This window comes from Kryptolebias marmoratus, linkage group LG10 (assembly GCF_001649575.2).
Source record: "Kryptolebias marmoratus isolate JLee-2015 linkage group LG10, ASM164957v2, whole genome shotgun sequence".
Lineage (NCBI taxonomy): Eukaryota > Metazoa > Chordata > Actinopteri > Cyprinodontiformes > Rivulidae > Kryptolebias > Kryptolebias marmoratus.
The window spans coordinates 3,551,904-3,573,854 of NC_051439.1; the positions used below are offsets into that span (position 1 = coordinate 3,551,904).

At 37.7% G+C, this 21,951-nt stretch overlaps 2 protein-coding genes across 3 annotated transcripts in view; both read right to left on the reverse strand.

The window, feature by feature from the left end:
- The window catches only part of sptb (spectrin, beta, erythrocytic), a 79,215-nt gene extending 66,843 nt beyond the window's left edge, over positions 1 to 12,372 (reverse strand). The window contains exons 1-2 of one of the 2 annotated variants that reach the window (XM_017421531.3): positions 12,149 to 12,372; positions 4,738 to 4,942 (exon numbers count right to left, since the gene is read on the reverse strand). In XM_017421531.3, the coding sequence (XP_017277020.1) occupies positions 4,738 to 4,885 (148 nt within the window). In that variant the 5' untranslated portion in view covers positions 4,886 to 4,942; positions 12,149 to 12,372. Of the gene's footprint in view, positions 1 to 4,737; positions 5,000 to 12,148 lie in introns of both variants that reach the window. The other variant, XM_017421530.3, reaches the window with a different exon arrangement.
- A 350-nt stretch (positions 12,373 to 12,722) lies between these two features.
- stard9 (StAR-related lipid transfer (START) domain containing 9) overlaps positions 12,723 to 21,951 on the reverse strand; it is a 54,056-nt gene continuing 44,827 nt past the window's right edge. The window contains exons 23-32 of the mRNA XM_017421559.3: positions 21,693 to 21,896; positions 21,207 to 21,390; positions 20,877 to 21,023; positions 20,671 to 20,770; positions 19,893 to 20,059; positions 19,564 to 19,628; positions 19,254 to 19,456; positions 17,052 to 17,131; positions 15,650 to 15,808; positions 12,723 to 15,169 (exon numbers count right to left, since the gene is read on the reverse strand). Of these exons, the coding sequence (XP_017277048.1) occupies positions 15,068 to 15,169; positions 15,650 to 15,808; positions 17,052 to 17,131; positions 19,254 to 19,456; positions 19,564 to 19,628; positions 19,893 to 20,059; positions 20,671 to 20,770; positions 20,877 to 21,023; positions 21,207 to 21,390; positions 21,693 to 21,896 (1,411 nt within the window). The 3' untranslated portion in view covers positions 12,723 to 15,067. The remainder of the gene's footprint in view (positions 15,170 to 15,649; positions 15,809 to 17,051; positions 17,132 to 19,253; positions 19,457 to 19,563; positions 19,629 to 19,892; positions 20,060 to 20,670; positions 20,771 to 20,876; positions 21,024 to 21,206; positions 21,391 to 21,692; positions 21,897 to 21,951) is intronic.

The window sequence follows — 21,951 nt, forward strand, 5'->3', positions numbered from 1 at the left end:
AATCACTCACCTGTGCCCACTTCCCATGATTATCCCCTGTGTATATAACCTGGTCATTTTCTCCACCACCCCGCTGGATCATTGTTGTTCTGTTCTGTGTTCCGCTTTGTTTGCTCGTTGCCATGCCATGTCCCTGCCTTTTGGATTTTGTTATTGTTAGTTTTGCTGCCTCGTCAGCCTTTTGTTTTGTTAGTTTTATTTTAATAAATTTGTTTTTGTTTCTTTAAAAACTATGCGTCTGCGTTCTGGGTTCGCCGCCATCTCTCCGCCGCATGACAATATTGCTTATTTACAGACAAATCAAAGCCTTGGATTTAATAGTTGATAAACTAATTTGGCTTCATTTTACAGAGCTGTCACCCACCACCTAAGGCAAAAGGGTCATAATGTTTTGCTAATGTCTGTGTGTGTTTGTATGTGTTTGTTTGTCTGTCATGTTAGGCCAACTGATATGTTACACGGATATATCTTACACTTCATCAAAAATATGACACGATTCCAATTCTCACTAGTTATCGGCAGCCAACAAAAGGTAATAAGTGGGTGAAAATGTTATTGCTTGTGCCTGTGTATGTGTTTGTTTATCTGTTGTGTTATTATAGAATATATAAAATATCCCATGAACTACTGACTGGACTTCAATGAAGCTTTTAAAAAACTAAGCAGTGGCTGTACATCTACAAATTAGTGATGTAATTAACTTTTAGGGTCAGTCCAATTCTAGATGTCTGTCACAGCTGAGTAACCTAAGCCACCACAAAAATGGTTATAACTCAGTCAGTTTTATAGATGTTCAGCTATAATTTGGTGTGGTAGTAGTTGTGCGTCATCCATTGTGATATTATATAAGTTGTGCATAATATTATTTTCAAGGTTTTGTCCAAAATAACAACAACTTTCATTTCTCCTCATAAGATGACCTCAGTCTATATCACTGGCATGAAAGGTGTCAGGCGATATGCATTCCTTGAAGGAATGCTAGACTTTTAATTTTAGCTTGTTTTGGTTTTACATCCCAATTAAATTTTTTAATTTAAAATTTTTAAATCCAATTTAATTTTACATGTTTTTGTCAACTTTTAGACCATTTTTGATGTATGCGTAGTTACTGCAAGCCAAAAAAAGGTAAAGATCATTACATAACACACTTTACAAAAAAGATGTTTTGCACATTGCAATTTGTGGCACATTTTAATTTAACCAAGTCAAAACAGATGCCCTGGGAAAAGATGTTGCCCACCCGTCATATATCAGTTTAAAACTTAGCCTTTCATGCCAGAGGCTTAAACTAAGGTCATCTTGTGTTATTATAGAATATATAAAGTACAGAATTATAGTTGTTTTGGTCAGACCCTGAAAATAACATTATTCATAATATCATGTGTAATCTTGTGTGATCTGTTAGTGCCTGGAGAATATAATGTAAATAACTCTGAGGTACCAACACAGAATATAAGCTCAACATTTATAAAACTTACTGGGGTATAGCCATTTTTCTGTTGGCAAAGGTAAATTAGCTGTGATGGCCATTTTGAATTGGGATGACTCCAAGAGTTAAAACCTTGTATGTGTTCACCCAATGATTACTTTCTGATAGTTTCTTAGAAATCCATCCATGGGTTTATGAGATATTTTCCTAACAGAAGAACAGGGTTGAATACAACAGATAAAGCCACAGTTTAAGATTTTGTCCAATATGTTACGCTTAAATTATGTGTTGAAGATGACTCTCAACTACCATCACTCCAAATTTTAGCTAAATATGTGCAAAATTGGCCACGGAGTTATAGCCATTTAACATGTGTTTTCTAAGGTCAGCTGATACTGGCGGCCATTTTGATTTGGGTTAGTCTAAAAGTTAATCAGTTGTAGAGGTCAAGCCAATAATTACTTTCGGAAAGTTTCATTAAAATCTGCTCAACAGTTATTTTATTAACAGTACAGACAAACGAACACACACACAAAAAGTGGTAAGAAAAATGATTGTCCTTTTGCCTTCAGCAACACTGAAGGCAAAAGGACAATCATTTTTAAAAAAAAATTTCACTGTTTGAGTAATTTATTTTCAGAAATTCAAATTTTCTAAGAAACAGGGAAAACGTCTGGAAACAGAAACAGAAAAAAATGTCCCTACCCTTTCAGTTTTGGAAAATGCTCAAACCGAATTCCTTACCTTTTAAATCTGTGTAACAGGTTTTGCTTCAATGTCAGAGTCAAAGGCTACATTCACACTGCAGGCAAATGTGACCCAATTCCAATTCTTTTGCCGCTATGAGACACATTTCAGATTTTTTCATGGCAGTGTGAATGTGACAAATACGACTTTTTCATATCCGACCCAGGTTTTTTCCGTATGTGGAACTGAACCGGATACATATCTGATGTTTTTCAAAGCGACTGCAGTGTGAACATTCATGTCGCATTTCATCCGACCTTTATGTCAAATGAAAGGACTGAGGTCCCTCGCGTCAAAGTCTCACCACTCATTTAAAATGTAATGTGAATGACCACACAAACAACTCAGATTTGAGGAAAAATGCATTAAGACCTGCAGTGTGACCGTAGCTTTACTGAAGCTTTATATGTCACATCAGCATGAAAACAAATCCTTGTCCTCCACAGAGCTCCTCCCTCTCATGTGTCTGCAGATTAGTGAACATGAAAATAGTAGGAACCCCCCCCAGCTGTATTTCCACTGCAAAAACTCTTCAGCTATTTTAAAATCTCAAGCAGCCGGCCCACAGGTGGACTGCAGCTCACCAGCTTAGACAGAAATGTGAGGGATTCGTGCTATGAGGCAGATGGGGGGGGCAGCTGTCCAGATCATTCAGACTGTAGAAGACCTGGGAATGTGCAAGTGATCCCAGTTACTAAGAGGGTGTGGAGCCATGTCAGGGCTCAGCTGCTTGAGAGTTGTGTGTGCACACATAAACACACCAAGCCCACGCCAAACTCTACCAACAAGCTGTGGACCTTAAATCTAGATTCAAATATCGCCTGTAGCAGGGCTGTGCCGTTCAGCAAATTTTTAGTTTAGATTTTGTCTCCAAATAATTACAAAAACATTGTAATCAGCAAAAAATAATTATCTTTAGAAGTATATTGCCTCGGTTTGCTTTGCTCTCTTTGTGTTTTGCCTCCTAAATGAGCTGCAGCTTCTGTCCCTGTCTCTGTCTCTGTCTCTGCATGAGACCTGAAGAGAGGAAGGAGGCAGAGAAGGACGCTGCTCAGACATTACAACGTTTAACACCAAGCACAAAGCTTACACCAAAACAATCAATGTCTAAACTTTGTGTTTGATTCTGGGGAACAACTTTTATTCATTTTTGTTCATAAATGATTAATGTGGAGAAAATATGTGACACACAACAGTCAATCAGATCAACATAGACAAGAAAAGTGTTTCGGTCTCACTTTAGCAAACATTTACTCCCAGAAACACATCAGCAAAAGCCAGATGTGAGTTTTATGAAAGACTTTGCAGATGTTTGTGCAGAAGCAGATATTCTGTTATAATATAACAATAAACCTTCTCCTGTTAAACGTCTCCAAAACAAGATTGTCTTCATCAGTGAGTCAAACAGTGCAAAAATAAAATACAATAGTTTCACCCTATATTTTCTGTAAGAAAACATTAACTCAGTTGAACTGAATCACTTGTTAAGGTATTTTTGTTAAAAATTTCTCAATGCTCATTATTAGGATTTTGTTGACTTTTTGGGTGAAAAAAGTACAGTTCCATCATAAAACATTGAACCCAGAAAAATAAAAACAGAATTTGGAAAAGACAAACAAACAAACAAACAAAAAACAGACTTTAAAGAGACAATATAATGAAAAAAGCACTATACTGGTTATTTTGTTTATATTCACCAACATAGGGAATATTGTTTTCCTTTTTATAGTTTCTCCCAAATGTTTTTTTGCAAAAAATCTACTTCTGCTTCTTTTGTGGTATTTTAACCATTCATATATCAGTATTAGTAAGTATTTTACTTTATTTAAAATAAATGTTTTTAAAGAAACACACTGAGATCTCTTCAGTGTATTCAAAACCTTTGTTCTTTTTGAAATCTGCTTCAGCATACTTGATAGTTTTAGATTCTGTTCTGCTTTGCTTAGTTTTTAGAAACCGCTGCTGCTTTTAGTATTTATCTACAGTTTTGCTAATTTTATATATTCTTTTTCTGATGTCAGCAACTGTTTCACTTATTTAACATCTGTTTTGCAAAAACTGTACTGTTTTTCTTTTTTTAGCTACTGTGTTGATGCTTTGAGCTTCTAGCAGCTGCTTTTACCTTTTACTTTGTGTTGTGATCTGTTCATTTTAGCCTTTATTATTTTTTTAGTAACCTACATTTGGATGAATATATTATCAGTTTTTTTTAGTGAAAATTCAACAGGAAAGTATCAAAAAAATAATTAACTTTTGAGGCATCTCACTGTTTTTTAAGTGCAACAAATGCATTGTTTCCAAACTCACATAATCAGTTTTCAATCATTTACAACACTGATTAAAATAACTGAGATATTTTTTTTTTCATAATCGAGCAGCAGCAAGCTATAGTGTGAGTTTGTAAGTTTTCTAAGTAAAGGTTAGTGTTTTATTCAGACTCACTGAACCCTGACAAAGCTTCACAGCGTTCCTCCTCTCTGCCCTCACCACGGTGTTAAAAAGTCTGCCAACCCAGGAACCTGTCACAAAGGACACAGCCTGTTTACTATGCAGCGTGTTACCTGCGAGAGCCTTGATGCGCGAGCGCTCAAACAGCCTGGCGGAGCTGTTGTCGTTGTCCAGCTCCTCATCAGAAAGGTCAAAGCGGGTGTTAATGTGGCTGTACTGCTGCGTGATCTCCACATTGTCAAAGTCTGTGGTGGAAGTCATAGCGGTGGCCAGCGTGGCAGGTGGGCGGGGGGACGGCAGCTGGCGTCCTCAGGTGTCCTGGATGAAGAGGGAGGTGAATGGATGTCAGGACAGACAGTGAATACTGAAGATAATCTGAAACAGATAAGAGACAGATGCCTGATTAAAACTGATTTAAAGTCTAGAAAAAAATTCTCTGCTCCAAATATTCCTGTAGAGAATGCTGCAAAAAAATATTCATTTTATCACACGGCAGCGAAAGGTGAACAGGTGAGAATGTTTTTGCTCATGTCGGTGTGTGTGTGTGCTTTTTTGTCTGTCTGTTAGCAAAATATATGAACAAGAGATCGGGTTTTATTGAAACTTTCCAAAAGTAATCACTGGCTGTACAGAAACAACTCATAAACCTTTAACCCAATTTAAGATGGCTGCCACAGGTAGTCAACATTAGCAAACACAAGAATAGTTATATCTCATAGAATTTCACACATATTGATCTAAAATCTAATATGTTAGTAGCTGAGAGTCATCCTTACCACATATACTCTGAGCATAACCACTACTCCTGAGATCTTGCATGATATTGTTTTTAAGATTTATAAAGGGCTACAACTTTAATCTTTCTCAAAATAAAAATATCCCAGTCTAAAACTCTGCCATGAAAGATGGTGGGTGATATGAATTCCTCCAAGGAATGTTAGTCCTTTAATCGGATTAGAAGAAAATGACCAGTCAATGCTTCTGAAAATATAATCTTCACATTGATCAGTGATTAGGGGGAAAACCTGGTAAATTGGTAAATGCATCGCTGCTTTTGAGATCAATTTTGATCCAAGCATCTGATTCATTTCGTGAAAACCTTTCTGTCTGCATCTCACTATTAGTTGTGTTTATCACTTCGATTGGAAGTTTGAATATCTGAGCCCAGATTTTAATTTTAGACAATATGAGTAGATTTCTATGATCTAAATAACTATTTTTGCACAGAAACAACATGAAAAGACATTTACAGAGAGCCAACCTCCGAGCTCCATTTTGTGTCACTGTGCCCAGAGTGTCTGTGCGTTCTTTACGTGGAATGGCGGGTTGAAGGGGAGCCGCTCAGATAGCTCTATCTGAACACAGCATAGCTCTCTTATCATGTTGCACCAGGGGGAGGGCAACCCCTCCGTAGTCCAGAATTTGACGAAACCGCCTCATTTTAAATGATGTGGGACACGTCATTTGAAATAAAAGAGAAATGCAAGCAGGAGTGTGTCAAAAAATCTCAAGTACAATGAGGCGAGGGAGTTTGACTTGTGTTAGTGTGTTACACAAACTACTGAGGTTGGTGCACATGACCATTTGTACTTATGTCAAGCACTGAGTGACCAACACTGACTCAAAGTAAAGGACTAGCATTCTTTGAAGGAATGCATTTTTAAGCCAAGATCATCTTATGATGAGAAATGAGTTTTAGCCATTTTGAAAGTAACATTATAGGCAATCTCAAGCTCAGAGTATGTGTTGAGAATAACTTAGCTACTTCCATGTGAAATTTTAGCTTAATATCTATAAAATCAACTGAGTTTTTTACTAAGGTCAATTAACTGTGGAAACCATCTTGAATTGGGTTGGCTTTAAAAGTTAATCAGTTGTAGATCCACAGCCAATGATTATTGCCTCAAAGTTTCAGTGAAATCTGTCCAGTGGTTCAGGAGACATTTTGCTTTTTATGATGGGGAAAAATCATATAACTGTACAAGAATAATTTGTTTCTCACTGTGCCTCTGTTATGATGAGATCAATGCTATAAAGTTCTGACTCTAATCACTAAAGCTGAAGATTTGTGCAGTACTTGAATTCTTTATAAAAATATAAATGTGCATTTTTTAAAAAGAAATTATTATTTTGTAAATTTATTCCTGCTAGAGGTTTTAAAGTAAAAAAAAAAGAAATGTACAATAAAGGAGATATATAACAACAAGCATTCAAAAGTGTCAACAGTAAATAAAGCTGGAGTTTCTTTCTTCTGAGGTGAATGTAAAAAAAATTGAGCCGAGTGGAAGTTCAGTGTATTCAGCGAAGAGGCCCTCGATCGTGTTTAATGATGCTGTTGGACAGGTCTGATCCTCCTGCTGCTCAGTATCAGTCCTCTGCAGAGGGCTGTTATCAGCACGGGGACGCTCCACCCACCACTGGGGGATCCCCTTATCATCTTGCACAGGAATATGACACAAACCCTCTTTACAAGTCGCTCAAACTCACATCCACAACCTGTCAGCTGCACACAAACGACTCTAATCTTGTCTGAGCTCTGACGCCACATGGTTGATAAACACCGCAATGGCAGCAAATGAAGTATTTGAGCTGAAAACACGGGGATGCCTTCTGCAGCTACTTTAAGGTCTGGAGAAAGAGGAGTTCAGTGACAGAAAGAGTTAGGTGACAAGAAAGTGAGCTTTGATGTCCTTGGACAAGGAGACCCTACTGGGACTTCCTGTCAGCTAGAAGTCCAGAAAACATGGAAAACCTCCAAACAAGATGCTGAGTGATAAAATGTGGATCTACAGCCTGGACACTTTTAGACCTTTCAGAGATGTAGATTATTTTAGTAACTGAATTGTTAATTAGCAGCATTATCATATAATCGTGAGAATGATGATTCTTACACTAGTGTTTTTGCAACTGAATGACATCTGCTTTGTGAAATTTTAACTATTTATTTATCAAAACAATTAGCTCCTTCAGCAGGTGGATGATATGACTTTTGTTTTTTGTAACTTTTATACTTTTCAAAATGTATAACTTTATTTACAAATATTTCTCCCAAGGATATCTCTTTAATTCACACAAAAATATTGTTCTCTTTGAAATCTGCTTCAGCATGTTGGCTCTAGTTTTATCTTCTAAGGCTACTTTTAGCTTTTACCTACTGTCCTGCTACCTTTAAGATGTACCTACTATTCTGCTACTTTTGCTACTTTTTGCTTTTAAATAACGTTTTGCTACTTTCAGCTTTAGAAATAGAAATAGCGTTCAATTCTGACTGTACTAATGAGCTTACTGCTAGTCAGAATGCAGAATGCAAAATCAAAATGGATTATTTCCATCTTCAAATAGCTCTAATTTCCAAAATTTCATAGCAATTTATGCAAATGTTATTTTATAAACCTTTACACCAGAAATAATTTTACATTATACTGTTACTATTGCAGAAATATTATAATATTTCTTCACCTTCTTAAAATAATTGCAAGTCATTTTTTGCAATGTTTCAGGAAACACAAAAAAATGAACTATTTGTTGATTGTTGAGATGATTTAGGCAAAAAAAATAATTTTTGAAAAAAAAATGACTTAGGCAATTATTTTAAGAAGGTGACGATTTGTGCAGGTAGTGCCCCCCAGTCTCCACAGGACGTGCTACAGTTTGCTGCTGCCATTATTTACACTTTTAAATAGCAACAAAAATCTGTGTAAATAACTATGTAACACAAAACTGACAGCATTGTAAAGGTTTACAAAATAGCGTCCACATAAACAACTATTGTTTGAGGTTGGAGTTGTTGGACGACAGTGATTCACCTTGGTGTTGGTCCGGCTCTGACCAGACGTTAGCTCAAAAATCTGCTCAGAATTAACCATTACTCTACGTTATTTTGTTTTATTTTTCCAAACTCAGGCTGTTCAAAGAGCTATCTGCTACAACAAAGATATATGTTCTGTAACTTTCCAAAGAACCTAATATTAAATAATCTGAATTATCGCTCCTAAACCTTTTGTTAGCATAAATGCTATACATCTGAAAGAGAAGACTTATTCTGAAGCTATTATTAGTTTCTACTGTTCAGAGCTTTTGTGCCTCTTCTTGTACTATTTTTCTTATAGTGGATAAGAAAATGAATATCATAATATTTTGGAGCTTTGCTGTGATTTACAATATATAGCTCAATGTTTTAAAATACTCCTTTAATCACTGTAATATTGTTCAAATCAACACTGTTACCGAATGGAGGAGTGAACTGTGGCTCACAGACATTTGACCTTTGACCTTTGTTCCCTCGCTGGGATAAAAAAGAACAAACCTTACAGCTGTTCTCTCACATAACTCAACACCAGTCCAGCACCAGAACACAAATTAAGATAGAAAGCTGGAACATGTGGGTGTGAAACAAGTGATGCAGCTTGTGTGTGGAAAAACACGGAAAGTCTACAGATCAGTCATGCAGTCATGTTAGATACCATTTGATGACAACGAACCGGAACAAAAAATCTACTCAATTTAACAATGGGAGGACGAGAGAGCTGTAAGGCATTAGAAGCACCTTGGAGAAGTTAAACTACTAATTAATTAGATGCAGGCCACAAAAAATAGCCAATAAAATGTATACTCGATATTTGCAATATAGTCATTTTTCATATCGCAAGATAGAAAACAACATAAGGTGTCTGGTATAAAGAATATACCAGACACAGAACAGTTTGAAAGATCTGCACTGGAGGAGTTAAAAAATAATTTAAAAAACAACCTCTGGATCATTTTTATAAGAGTGATAAAATGTCAAGAGAGATGATAAAAATGTCAGCTGGAATTTTCACAGACGCCGGGAATTGCCCGACCTTGGAGTGTGTTCATGTTTTTTGTGCGAGGTATTACAGTTGCAACACGAGTTCGCTTTTTATGGACACAGCTCTGCAGAAAGGTATTTTAAAAATATCAAAAGGTGTTGATGAGGTTTCCATGGTAAGGTTTGACTGTATTGCAACCTTTGGGATGTTTGACTACAGCTATTTTTTGTTAACTTTATAAATATCTCTGGTGGAAACATGAAAGCAGCACCTTTGCTCCACCTGAGCTCTGGAAACGTTTTCTTCCAGGATATTTAAACTGAGCAGCGCATCACATTAGACGGCTCGGAGAAAGCACATTATTCTGAGCGGCACGGAATTAGATGAGGATGAAACAGGAGAGTGGTGAAAATGTGTGCCCTGCCATGTGAGCATGAGGTTCAGCTGGGAGAGAATGAGAGACATAAACACAAACTGAACCTGATAATGGATGGTTAGTGAGGTTGTCATAAAACCAACAAAGAGCAAATTACATAAGAAATTATAGGCCTAGAGTAGTAAATCTTGCCTGTCGCCTTTCATGCCAGAGTTTTAAACTAAGATCACCTCATGTTGACAAATGACAGAGTTGGAGCTGTTTTGGACAAACCTTGAAATGTCATGCAATATCACAAGATGTCACGCTCAGTGTATGTGTTGTGAACGACAATCACTTACTGCCATGTCAAATTTTAGCTCAATATCTGTAAAACTAACTGAGTTATAATCATTTATGTGTTGTCTGATGTTGATTAGCTGTGGCAGACATGTTAAATTGGACTGGCTCTAAAAGTTATTGCTAAGATTTTTAGCCAACATCACACACAATGAGTAGCACTCGGACTATGGGTTGAGGATCCATTTCAGCTACTCCCACACCAAAGCTCAGCTGTAGATGGACATCAAGTGATTATTTTCTGTGAGTCTGACTAAAATCTGCCAGGCTAGGTATTTTTCTAACAGACGAATGAATAACAGACTCAGATAAAATCATTATCATCCGCTTTCTCCTTTTGGTGTAATACAAATGTAAACGCTGAGTGTAAACACATTCTATTAGGAATGATCTCAACAGTACATTGATTCTGCACTGTGGTCAGTTTTGTTTTGACTGAGGCGATGGAGAGTCTGATCCTGCGAGAGGTTCCAGGAGATCGATCGTAAATTATTCCTGCAGCGTGTTTACAATAAAGGCTCCGTCCAGGCACAGTAGCGCGCTCATACTTGTCCTTATTAGGGGAACATTTCTTCTGAACGAGGAGCATTTCATTTCTGTCAAAAGCAACACAGCTAAAAAAAAATAAAAATACAGAGCCAGGGGATTATTCAGAGGGGAACAAACAGACTTTGAAGCAGCAGCTACTGTGAAAAGATTCTCCAGCTGTTGGCAACATTACAGGTGGATTGAAGGTACCCGTTCTTTACTGGAGGGGGTATTTCAGTCTCATTTGACCTTGTAGGCAACTTCAGAGTGATTATAGCACAGAAAAACAAGAGATGGGCTCATAGAAAGGATACAGACTGAAACTCTGTTCTCCAAAAGTTTAAAAAAAGAAGCTCCACCTACATCAGAAGCAGAGATAAGACAGCAGTAGTTTTAAAGTGGTGTAAGTGTTGGAATCCATCTGCTTTTACAAATAAAGGCCGCGCATTCCTCTGAGGAACACATATCACCCCAGCTTTTATACCAAAGTTTTAGACTTAGATCATCTTATGGTTAGATCATGGAGTTGGTTTTTTGTGATAACTCCAACATTTCCTGAAAATTTCATCAAAATCTGTTCATTAGTTTTAAACTAACAGACAAACCAACCAACACTACCGAAAACATAACCTCCTTGGTGGAGGTAAAAAAAAAACATCCAGTAGTTTGTGTAATATTCTGCTAAGAGAAAGACATGGTAAAGCCCAGATAGTTAATGGCAAAATTTTAACAAAAAAATCTTGCAATTTTGCAGAGTATGTTTTGAGGGCGACTCTCAGCTACTACCACGCAAAAACCGTAGGTCAATAAAGGTAAACTTTACTAAACTATTGCAATTTTTGTTTTTTAAGATTAGTTGCCTGTGGCAGCCATCTCGATTCCCTTTGATTCCAAAGCTTAATCAGTTGTAGATGTACATCCATTGATTACTTTCTAAAAGCTTAATTAAATCCGAGAGATCCAAGATATTTTGCTAACAGACAAACGCACAAAGACAAAAGCAAAAACATTTTCGTCCATCGCTTTCAGTTGTATTCTTCCTCTGACAGGGTACTATTAATGCAGGATGTTCACTTTAAAATAAGCAAACGAAGTAAGCACGTCCTCCTTAAATACGCAACGTAACGTTACAGGTAAAGACGCATTTTTTACGCACAACAGCGCGCAGCAAATTAGTTGTGCGCATTTTTTTTCTTATCGTCGCACTTTAGTGCGGCCTTTTCACTGACAAGACAAGCTTACAACTGAAGAATTAACAGATATGTAATGTCTTAAAGACTCGAACAGATAAATAAAAAGCACACACAATAAAAAAGTTGAAGTACACGCAGCTGAAAATAGCTACGTTTAGTTTAACATGGCGACCAACAGGTGCTCTAGAGGAAACTTTAACACAACGGAGACAAATACCTACACAGATAAGTAATATTCAGTGGCACTATTAAGTCAGATAATAGCAATTTTATTCAATAAAGGCTCATTTAAACTTACTTGGTGTTGTCTGAAAGTGTTTCTCTCGACTCTTCCTCAGTTAGAGCCCCATTGAAGCGGGTGGTCAGGGCGCGAGGAGGAGGCGCCGCGCGCTCCACCGCTCATTCCCAGCTTCTGACCCACCCTGCCGGGTTAAAAATAAAGTCGGGGCGCATCCAGTACATGACGCGCGCGCGCGCAGGGCACGGACATTCCTGACAAGAGCCGGTGACTCTAAATGGCAGAGGCGCCTGTGAGCTCCTGGACCCCCTCCCTCCTCCTCCACCCACACCCAGCAGTGGCCTCTAATCGCGCGCGCACATCACAACCCACCCAAACACCCTCTCAGACATGTCCCCTCCGGTCCACATGCACGGCAGTCCTGGTGAACCAAGTACCAACGGGGTTTAGCAGAGGAAAAAAAAAAAAAAAGGTTAACAGCCAATAATAAAAAAACTCAAAAATGTTCTAACCTTGGCATGTTTATAGTGATACTAACATGATGTGATTATGTTCTGAGTTGGAACAAAACAACCATTTAAAAAACAAATTAGATCAAAAACCAATTGAAGATTTTCCATTAAAAACCACAATCATGCTTACAAATGTTTGTTTTTATTTTTTTTTAAAAAAGGTCAACATAACAGCAAATGACAGATAATTAGCCACATACTTATAACAAAAAACTGCACAACATATTACCTGAACATAAATAACCTTTTACAAAAGCATAACAGCAATTGAATGAACATAAAAAAAACATTTTAGTACAAAAACCTTTCTGTGTTCCTTCACTTTACTTGTCATTCTTTGGTTGCTCTGAAACTACAAGTCTTCCTGAGCCATCAGCTAGTGTAAATAATAAGGCTTCACATGTGGATCCATGTGATCAGATGGAGAGAACTCCTGTCTCTGCTCAGCTTCTGCATCCATTTAAACACTGAACAAACAGAAACAATCTGTAACATTAACGAAGCATGAACAGTTCTGTGCAAGCAGCTGCAAACAGCATCAAGCATCACTCATTTAAAAAATGGCAGTAATACATGATGGAGCCTGGTACTAACAGGAAACATATGTAGTACTTACAAAGTACTGTATGTACCAGGTACATACTAGGTGACCAACAGGTGTACTTACAGGGTACAGGGACCAGGCTGTATTCTGTAGTTATGAAGTGAATTGTTACTCTGTACTTGCTGAGTACATACCTGGTACTTTTAGGGTACATACTTGGTATGTACATGTTACATAACTGGTACCAATGTACCCGGTGCATACCAGGTACATACTCCCTCTGTAAGTACCAGATATGTACTCTATCTGTAAGTACCTGATAGTTACCCAGTAAATATCCAGTACATACTCATTACCTGGTACATACCAGACATATACTCCCTGTGTGATTGTCTGGTAAACACATAGTACATTCCTAGTAAGAACTAGGTACATATCCAATAAGTACTTATTAAATACCAAGTGGGTACAAGGTACATCCTCAAAGAGTACTAGGTAAGTACCAGGTACATACCATTATGTACTCTCTTCATAAGTATCAGATACACGCTCTGTAAGTATCAGATATGTACTTGGTACAGAGAACATACCTGGTACTTACCTGGTAAGAACTAGGTACATACTTGGTACATACCTGGTAAGTTTATGGCAAGTTCCCGGTAAGTACACGGTACACACTTGGGAAGTACCAGGTACGCACAGGGTAAGTACCAGTTATGAACCATATAAATACAGATACGTACTAGGGAAGTACTGAGTATGTACTCAGTAAATACCAAATACTTACCTATTAGGTATCAAGTGTGAACCCAGTAAGTACGAGGTAAGTACTAGGTACGCACTTGGTAAGTAACTGTAAAGTACCAAGTACGTACCTGGTAAGTATCAGGCTTTATTATGTATTAGTACCAAAATAAAACCAATCACAAAAAAACTAGGAAACACATTCAATAAAAAAATAACTACATAAGGAACACTGAGAGCATCAACTCTGCAGCTGGTTGGCATTTTCCTTCACTACAAGAACACCTGAGCCGGTCAAAAGCTCAACAACAGGGCATGAAGCTGATTTTTGGGTTCAAACTCATTTGTGTCCTTTAAATCGTCACATCCAGAAAGTTTGTGACTACACAACTCCATGCATCCCAGTTTCACTACTCAACCTTTGTCATTTTCTGCAGAGAATCCTGGGTAATATTTATAGTGCTCATAGAGATAAACATTCAAATGCTGTTTCCTCTTTTTCTACTTTCAAATTAAAAGCTTATTTTTTCCCATTTTTGCTGCAATAAGGCACGAGAGATCCATTCATTGTTAAAGTAAAAGTCTTTTCTGATAAACTAAGCTTTTGCTTTAGGAGAAATAAACACAACAGGGAATGATTAAAAAGGCAGTTTGAGAATATTTTTTTCCAAAAGTAGTTGTTTTTATCTTGCATTCACATGTGAAAGTATTAGATTGTGTGAGTTAGTGAGTATAAAAACTATGAAAGAAATGTGTTATATCAATCTACGATAATAATCTGTGTAAATTTCTCTGAACATCTTTTAGTTTCATTTTATGTTACAGGCTTGTAAATTTGATATTATGTAGGACACTAAGTAGTTTTAAATCCCAGAAGTGGTCCGAACCTAAATGAAATCAGCAAAACCTACAGCTATAACCTTTTGATGAATCTTTGGTAAAACAGATTGTTAAAAGCATTCATATACAAATATAAATATATAAATATTTATTTGAAAAAATAGCTTCATAGGAAAAAAAACCTGCTACAATTTTTTTGTCTGGATACAAACACAACAGTGCCCTTCAAACAATAATAAAAAAGGTCAAGTAAATAAGATTTAGGTGCAAATTGTAAAAACAGAAAGTTCAGTCTAAGTGCTCACTGCTAATATGCTTTCATTCGTATGTCCTATGGATTTATGATGAGACGAAAACATCAAGATCAGCAATGACAGCGGCCTGTCTCCTGGCAACGGTGGTCAAGAGATGAGGAGGAAGAGATGGAGATCCAAGGTCCACCTGAATAGAAACAAAATCATACATCGATGACACTGGAATTACTGGGAATGAATCCAAAGACCAATTTTCAGCTAAATTTGGTCCAGTTTTTACAAAAGAATAAATGTATTTCTAAGTCATTAAATACAGAATTGTGCCTGCATCAGCTGCTGCAGCTAAAGTTTGGAGAACAACGACGGGAAGCTAAAACCTCGGCTTAATGAAGCTAATTTCATTAACAGCGAGAAGGCTGCCAGCGGTGAGCTATAAACTCATCCTGCTGTAGATCAGCGCTGCAAGTCCACATCACGTCAAAACCACCTCCTACTCGATCACTCTTGTTTCCTGGGTCTTACTACACTTTCGTCTTTATTAAGTCATGGATACGAGGAAACGTGAATTTGCAGATTGTTTGAATTTGTAAATGAAGCAAAGTAAAGACTGCTGAGTTTAATTGGTGTCTGAGAGCATATGGGCCTGTAAACAGAAACACTACCTCACCTGCAGCAGGTAAATGACTCTGGTGAGCTCCTGTCCACTACGTTTAACTGGCTGCAGGATCCAGCAGCTGGGCATCATCTCCCCTCGGATGGCGTCCACACTGGGTCGAGGCAGAGACTCTTCGAACACAGACTGCATTGCCAGAACACGCAGGCCACCCTGACGCAGACAGACAAAAATCATCAACTAGGAAAGTTTGGACAAAATGCTGAAGGATGTTGATGCAGCTACCGCCCAAAACCCCAACAACACCTTGTAGTATTCTGAGCTCATGACTATGGGCACCATGGTAACCTTGTGTCTGTCACTCCCTGACTGCCAAGTAAATGAGAGGCAGACAGAAACAGACTAAAAAATAAGCATCAAATTATATGTCAGATCTTAAAGAATCTTGAACGACAAGCAACAGAAGACTCTTATGGTTACACATGTATTTTAATGTTTCCACACTGTTTTATGTAAGAGATAACTTAAAACGATCCGTCACTTCCAGTCTTGACAAGAATATTTTGAGCTAAAATATAAAAAAATCTATTAAAGCTTTGGTGTGCATTTGTTGCACTCTGGGGGTAGTTGATAGAAAACCAAAATTCCTATAGTAGTGAGAGAAACACTAAGTCAAAAAGAACAAAAATGCCTACATTTTGATGTATAATTTGTATGTATATTAAAAACAGTTGTGGGAGTTAGAGCGTGTAACATCAACGACTGTCAGTGTGACATTATGTGAAAAGATCCAATAATGATACATCTTAAACTGTTATTGTGTACAAACCCGTAAAAAATATCAAAATGCCAGTTCAGACACATAAAGTCCAACTTCCTGTGACCCGTTTAAATTTGGAATAATGTTTCTGCTGTGAAACGTGTGTGAGCTACAGACCTCCAAAGAAGGCTGGGTTTTCTCAGGGCTGTCGCCAACAAGATCCCATTGATCGCCATCATTTTTCCCCCTCACATCTTTTGGTGAATTTTGGTTATGTTGTGTGATGCAACTCCTACAAAAAGTTGTAGCTCTCTATTCCTGATCGAGCTGAACATTTCGGTGTATAATTTGCATGTTTATTGCAAAGCTGTGCGACAAGAAACCTTTAAATAATAATAAAACAGCTGGTGCAGCTTTTTGATCAGCTACGGCTGAAACAATGCAGTACACACACCCTCTGGGTCAGCGTTTTTACCCACTGTGTTGCATCTAAATAACATGTTCTACATTTTGTGAACGAGAAATTCCACAACATGCTGATAATCTCCTGTCTGCACGCCACTCGAACCTAAGCAAATGGAATTTCCTTCGTTGAATCGAAGCGTGCAGCCGCTCCAAACACTCCCCTGACCTGAACACGAGGGAGACCAGCTGTAATAATCGGAGCAGGCCGGTCGATGTTGCAGCTGTTCTTACCTGTTTAGACGCAGTGCTGATGCAGCAGAAGTCCCTTGGCTGGCTGAGCTGACAGGCTGACGGATCTGTTAGTATGTAAACTAGACAGAAAGACACAGGCGTACCAAATTAGTCTAAAAAATCTAAGAAAATACATGTATTACAAAAAACAACCCTTTTCATTTACTTTCTAAGATAAAAATGTAACACGGTGACATGACACGGTGTGATAATATTTTCTACAATTAAAATCACATCTTTGTGTAGAAACAAACAAGATGACAAAGAAAAATTGGTCAGAACATCATTAAAACAGAGAAAGGCCAAATGACGTATTGAATCTAAACATAATGCAGGTGTGAAAGTGGAGTTGGCGTGCGATACAGTTAAGCTGGCAGTGATGAATGAGACTGTGCTCTACTGTACAACAAATAGTCGAAGGACACAGATGCACATGAAGGGAATCTGCAGGGTCTATTCTAAAGGCACGCAAAAATACACACAGTTTTGCTGTTAAAACAAAAAGATATAAATATTATTCAGTTGTGAATTTCAGCAACATTTTTGCAAGGCATACTCTTCCACTGCATAAATTCATCTTACATAACTGTAAACCCTTTTTCTATCTACCTTTGCTTTTCTCATTAGTGCTGACCTTTTTAAGTTAGAAACATTAAGGCAGGAGCCCGGGGCCACATGGTTCCTCTGCAGCAGCTCTCTGTAGCTTTGACTCAAACTAACATACAAACGAAGAGTGTAATGTGTTTGTAATCATGATAAGAGAGGCTAATTTTAGCAGTTTTTCTGTCTAATTTTATTGAAATACGTGCATAACATGTGACAGAATGATATTATTACAACAAGGAGCAAAACAGACTGATGGAATCACGCTAGTTAGCCTGTTAGCCACTTCATTAATCCAACTTTCAGCTAGTGTGATCTTAATCTGAAATCCACCAGAAAATAAAGTATTTAGACACATGCTAAAGTTGCTGAGTCACTCTAATAATATATGCCTTATTATTCTAAAGGTACGATACTTGTGTTATTAATTTTCCACAAATATAAACATGAAATGCATAGTTAACTGTGGATATTTATAAGATTTTTTTTCTTTCTTTGTATGATTTCAATCTGTTTCTTTGTACTGACATGTAAAAATACAAAAAAAGTCAATTATTTATTATAGTTATTTATTGTTATGGTGTAACGAACAAAAGCTGTTTATATGTAGTATTTATATTACATTATTGAGTTGTGTTGTCTTTATTTCAAGTTTGATGTAGGTTTTGAGGACCTTTTATTTTGTGGGAGGAGCAGAAATGGCTCTTTTGAGTGTGCAGGTTGCAGACTCTTGCTTAAGATGTAAAATGTAAGCTGTCTTCAGAAATTAGGTTAATCAGATTCGGATTCATACAATGATTGTCAAATAAATATGTCAAACACAAGTTCTATAATAATTTGCTTGTTGTTTAGTATGCATAACTACATGTGGAAGGACAACAGACAGGAGGAGGACATCAGAGGTTCTGCATATTTCCCATTTTCCATTCCATACTTTTTCCAGACTTGATTTTCCGCTTTTTACCCAGTTTTTTTTTTTTTTTGCTTTTCTTGCATCTTGTGAGGATAAAGAACAACCTACTGGAAGAGATTTTTTTTATTTAAATACTGCTTTGACTTACTTAAACTATAACCAAACTATGACAGAAACATTTTAGTTGCTTTGTTTGCAAAAAAAAAAAAATTGATCAAATAAATTTTTTCCCATCACCTTAAATGCAAACTGGACTTTTTTTCTGTTTATTTTATTTTGTTGATTTTGTCGTTTTCATAACTGGATCTTAATTTAATTGATTTAATTGTTGAGCATTAATCAATGTTGTTCCTCATTACAAACTGTTCTCGCACAATAAAGAATGACCGCATTCCTCGTGTCACTTTACAAAAGTTGGTAACCCCAGTGGTACATAATATGAGCCAAAAATAGACATGGTGACTTTGTCCATTTTTTCTACCTAGTCAAGATGAAAAATTCCCTGCATGTTTGAGGAAGTTTTAAAAATGTTGATTTTTTATGCAAAAATGCAATAGATAATAGAGTCTGGAAGTGTTTTTCCATGCTTTGTTTGCTTTCCTACTTATCCAGACCTGGACAATACTCAAACTAAACTCCAGATTTTTCAAGCCTGTGTAGGAACCTTGGGATATTTATTAGCTCACCCAGATGAGTGCTGTCATCTAGTGGTCGTGTCCACATAGAACGAACTGACTGATTGTACATGTGGCTCCTGGATATCTGACAGACTGTGTTCCACAAGCTGTCAAGGGGTTTGTCCAGCTCCCCAGTCCCCAAAAAACTGTGGAAAGACGGGCTGAAGGAAGGCTTGTAGTACGTCTGAATTCCTCGTTCTGCTCCTTGGTAACTAAATAAACAAAGACTCAATGTCTCAGCACATAATTCATATTTGTGAATATATCTCTGAATTTGTCTCAAGGGTCAAGTTCAGTCATGAGAACTGACCCAGCTCACCTCCATCCTGCTGTGGCTTTGCCCAGTACTAGACTGCCAAAATCCCCAAAAGAAGCCAATCTGACCTGGTGTGGAAAGATCAGCACAATCAAACTAACTCTATTTTATGTACATTGTCAAGAAAACATGAAATTGTTGCAATATTTTACTGTTACATGCAAAAAACATAAAAGAATAAGACAAAAAATGCTTATGTGCAATTAACCTAACAACTTATTTTGCTATTTGCCTGAACATAAGTAGGCACAGAACTGTGTTCTTTATAATGAAATGTTTGTGTGTGGAGCATATTCCTAAAATTTACTATTTTTTCTTCCTGTTTGCATTACCTCAGTCAGAACCTGACTGATGAGACTAGATGTGATGTCCTGATAGGCTGTAGATATGGAAGAGGTGGAGCCAAAGGACGCAGCACGTTGACGTACACAAGCTGGAGGCGATGGAGACGAAGTCAATGGTGGCTCAACACTGCTAACAGGTGGCTCGAGGCTGACATCTGATAAAACAAATTTATGAATATTTCAACACATAAGATATGAAAGAGAGAATATAAAATAATAAGTAAAACCTAACTTATTTTAATCTGTTCAAACTTTGAATGATGTTCCAACTGTGAAGTCAATATGAGCTGTAGAGCTCCAAAGGTGGCTGGGGTTTTTCATTTTGGGGTTTTACCAAATTCCTATTGATCTCCATTATTTTTTTCTCTCTCTCTTTTTCTTTAATTTTGTCTACATTGTCTGACGTACCACTACCAATACTCAGTACACTCTTCCCAATCGAGCTGCATCTTTTGGTGCATAATTTGCATGTTTCATTTTAAAGCTGCGCAATGAAATACAGGATAAACCAAATAGTAGTGATGTTGCTTCAACGCTTTATGCAGTGGCATTCTTAAATTTACCTTTTATCTTTATTTAAAGATCCTAATATGTGGATAAAAATCCTAATAAATCCTTGCCAAATACTGCCTGTTACTGCACTCTTTAGTCAATACTTTTCCATAAAAATCAAATATCAAAAGTTGAAATACTTTCAGTCAATTATTGAACTTGAACTGTTTGCCCAAGTCTTCTTGAGGTTTATGAGTGATGGGGCTGCAGTTACCGTGGGCTGACAGCCATGTTCGCGGTGTTTTCACACTCTGAGAGGCACATGTAGGAGGACGTGTCCTTAGCCTACATCCTTCACCCTGGACCCTTGGGATCTAACCAAAAGAAAGCAACAACAATTCAATGAGTCACTGTTTCATTTTTTTTATCAAACACTACAGATATGCAGACTTCATGCAGTTTGAAAAATAATGTACAAACCTTTCCATTTATAACGGGTCTGTTCCAAAGCTTCATTTGAACAGTGCTGCTACTGTTGTATCCTGATGTCAGTCCAGACGACAGACTCAGACTGGATCCTGTGCACAGAGTGCTGCTGCTGATTCTGGTCCAATGCTTCAGGTCATCCTGATTAAATTAAGTCAACAGGTGTCAGGACTTTACCATCTTCCACTTTGCATTACACACATGATAAATATCATTTAAAGAAGATATTTTTGAGCATACCTAGAGGGGATCATTAATTGCTCTCTACAATGTCACCTTGGAGAAAGGTAATTATGACTATGCATTTACACACAAAAATCTGACCTTGATATCCTGAGACATGGCAAGCTGCTGGAGCCTCTTTTTCTCCAGCTCAGTCCTCTCTCGCAGTCGTTCTCGTGCCTTTGCGATTTCTGTCTTGGCTTCTTCCCGGGCTCGGCCATAGTCCCGCAAGAGTTGCTCAATATCAGGCGGATACTGTCCCTCTCCTTTTGGAGGATCTGTCAACCTGCAATGTAGATTATTTTGTGAATACCTAGAAACATACGTGAAAAACACAAAATGGGATTCCTTTAAAGTGGCACCTCACTGGGCTGTGGCTGTCGGAGATTAGTTGGCAACTCAAAATGGTGAGAAAATAGGCAAATCTTTAGTTGCAGTCTTAGTGAATTCTGACCATTTGCGACCAGCGAGGTGTGTGACCTCGTTTTGAGCAGTCAGACTCTCATGCATACCATTTGCCAGCATTTAAAACCCAGTGAGATACTAGCTTTAGGATTTTTATAGCAATTGTAATTCCCAGTGTCTTACCTGGTACTGTCAATCACCTCTTGGCGGAGCTGTTGAAGGTATTCTTTGCGCCGGCTGGGTATGGCAGCAGAGACCTGAGGGGGAGAAATGGCCTCTGGATGAGGGCAGCACGGATGTTTGCTGGGACTCAGGCTGCGAGCTCTCCGATACGTCTGGAGGCGCTCCTCTCTCTCCCGCCTCAAACCCTCAATGCTAAGACGATGCCTATGAATAACAAATAAAATGCCTGAACACCTATACACACAAAGACTGGACTTTG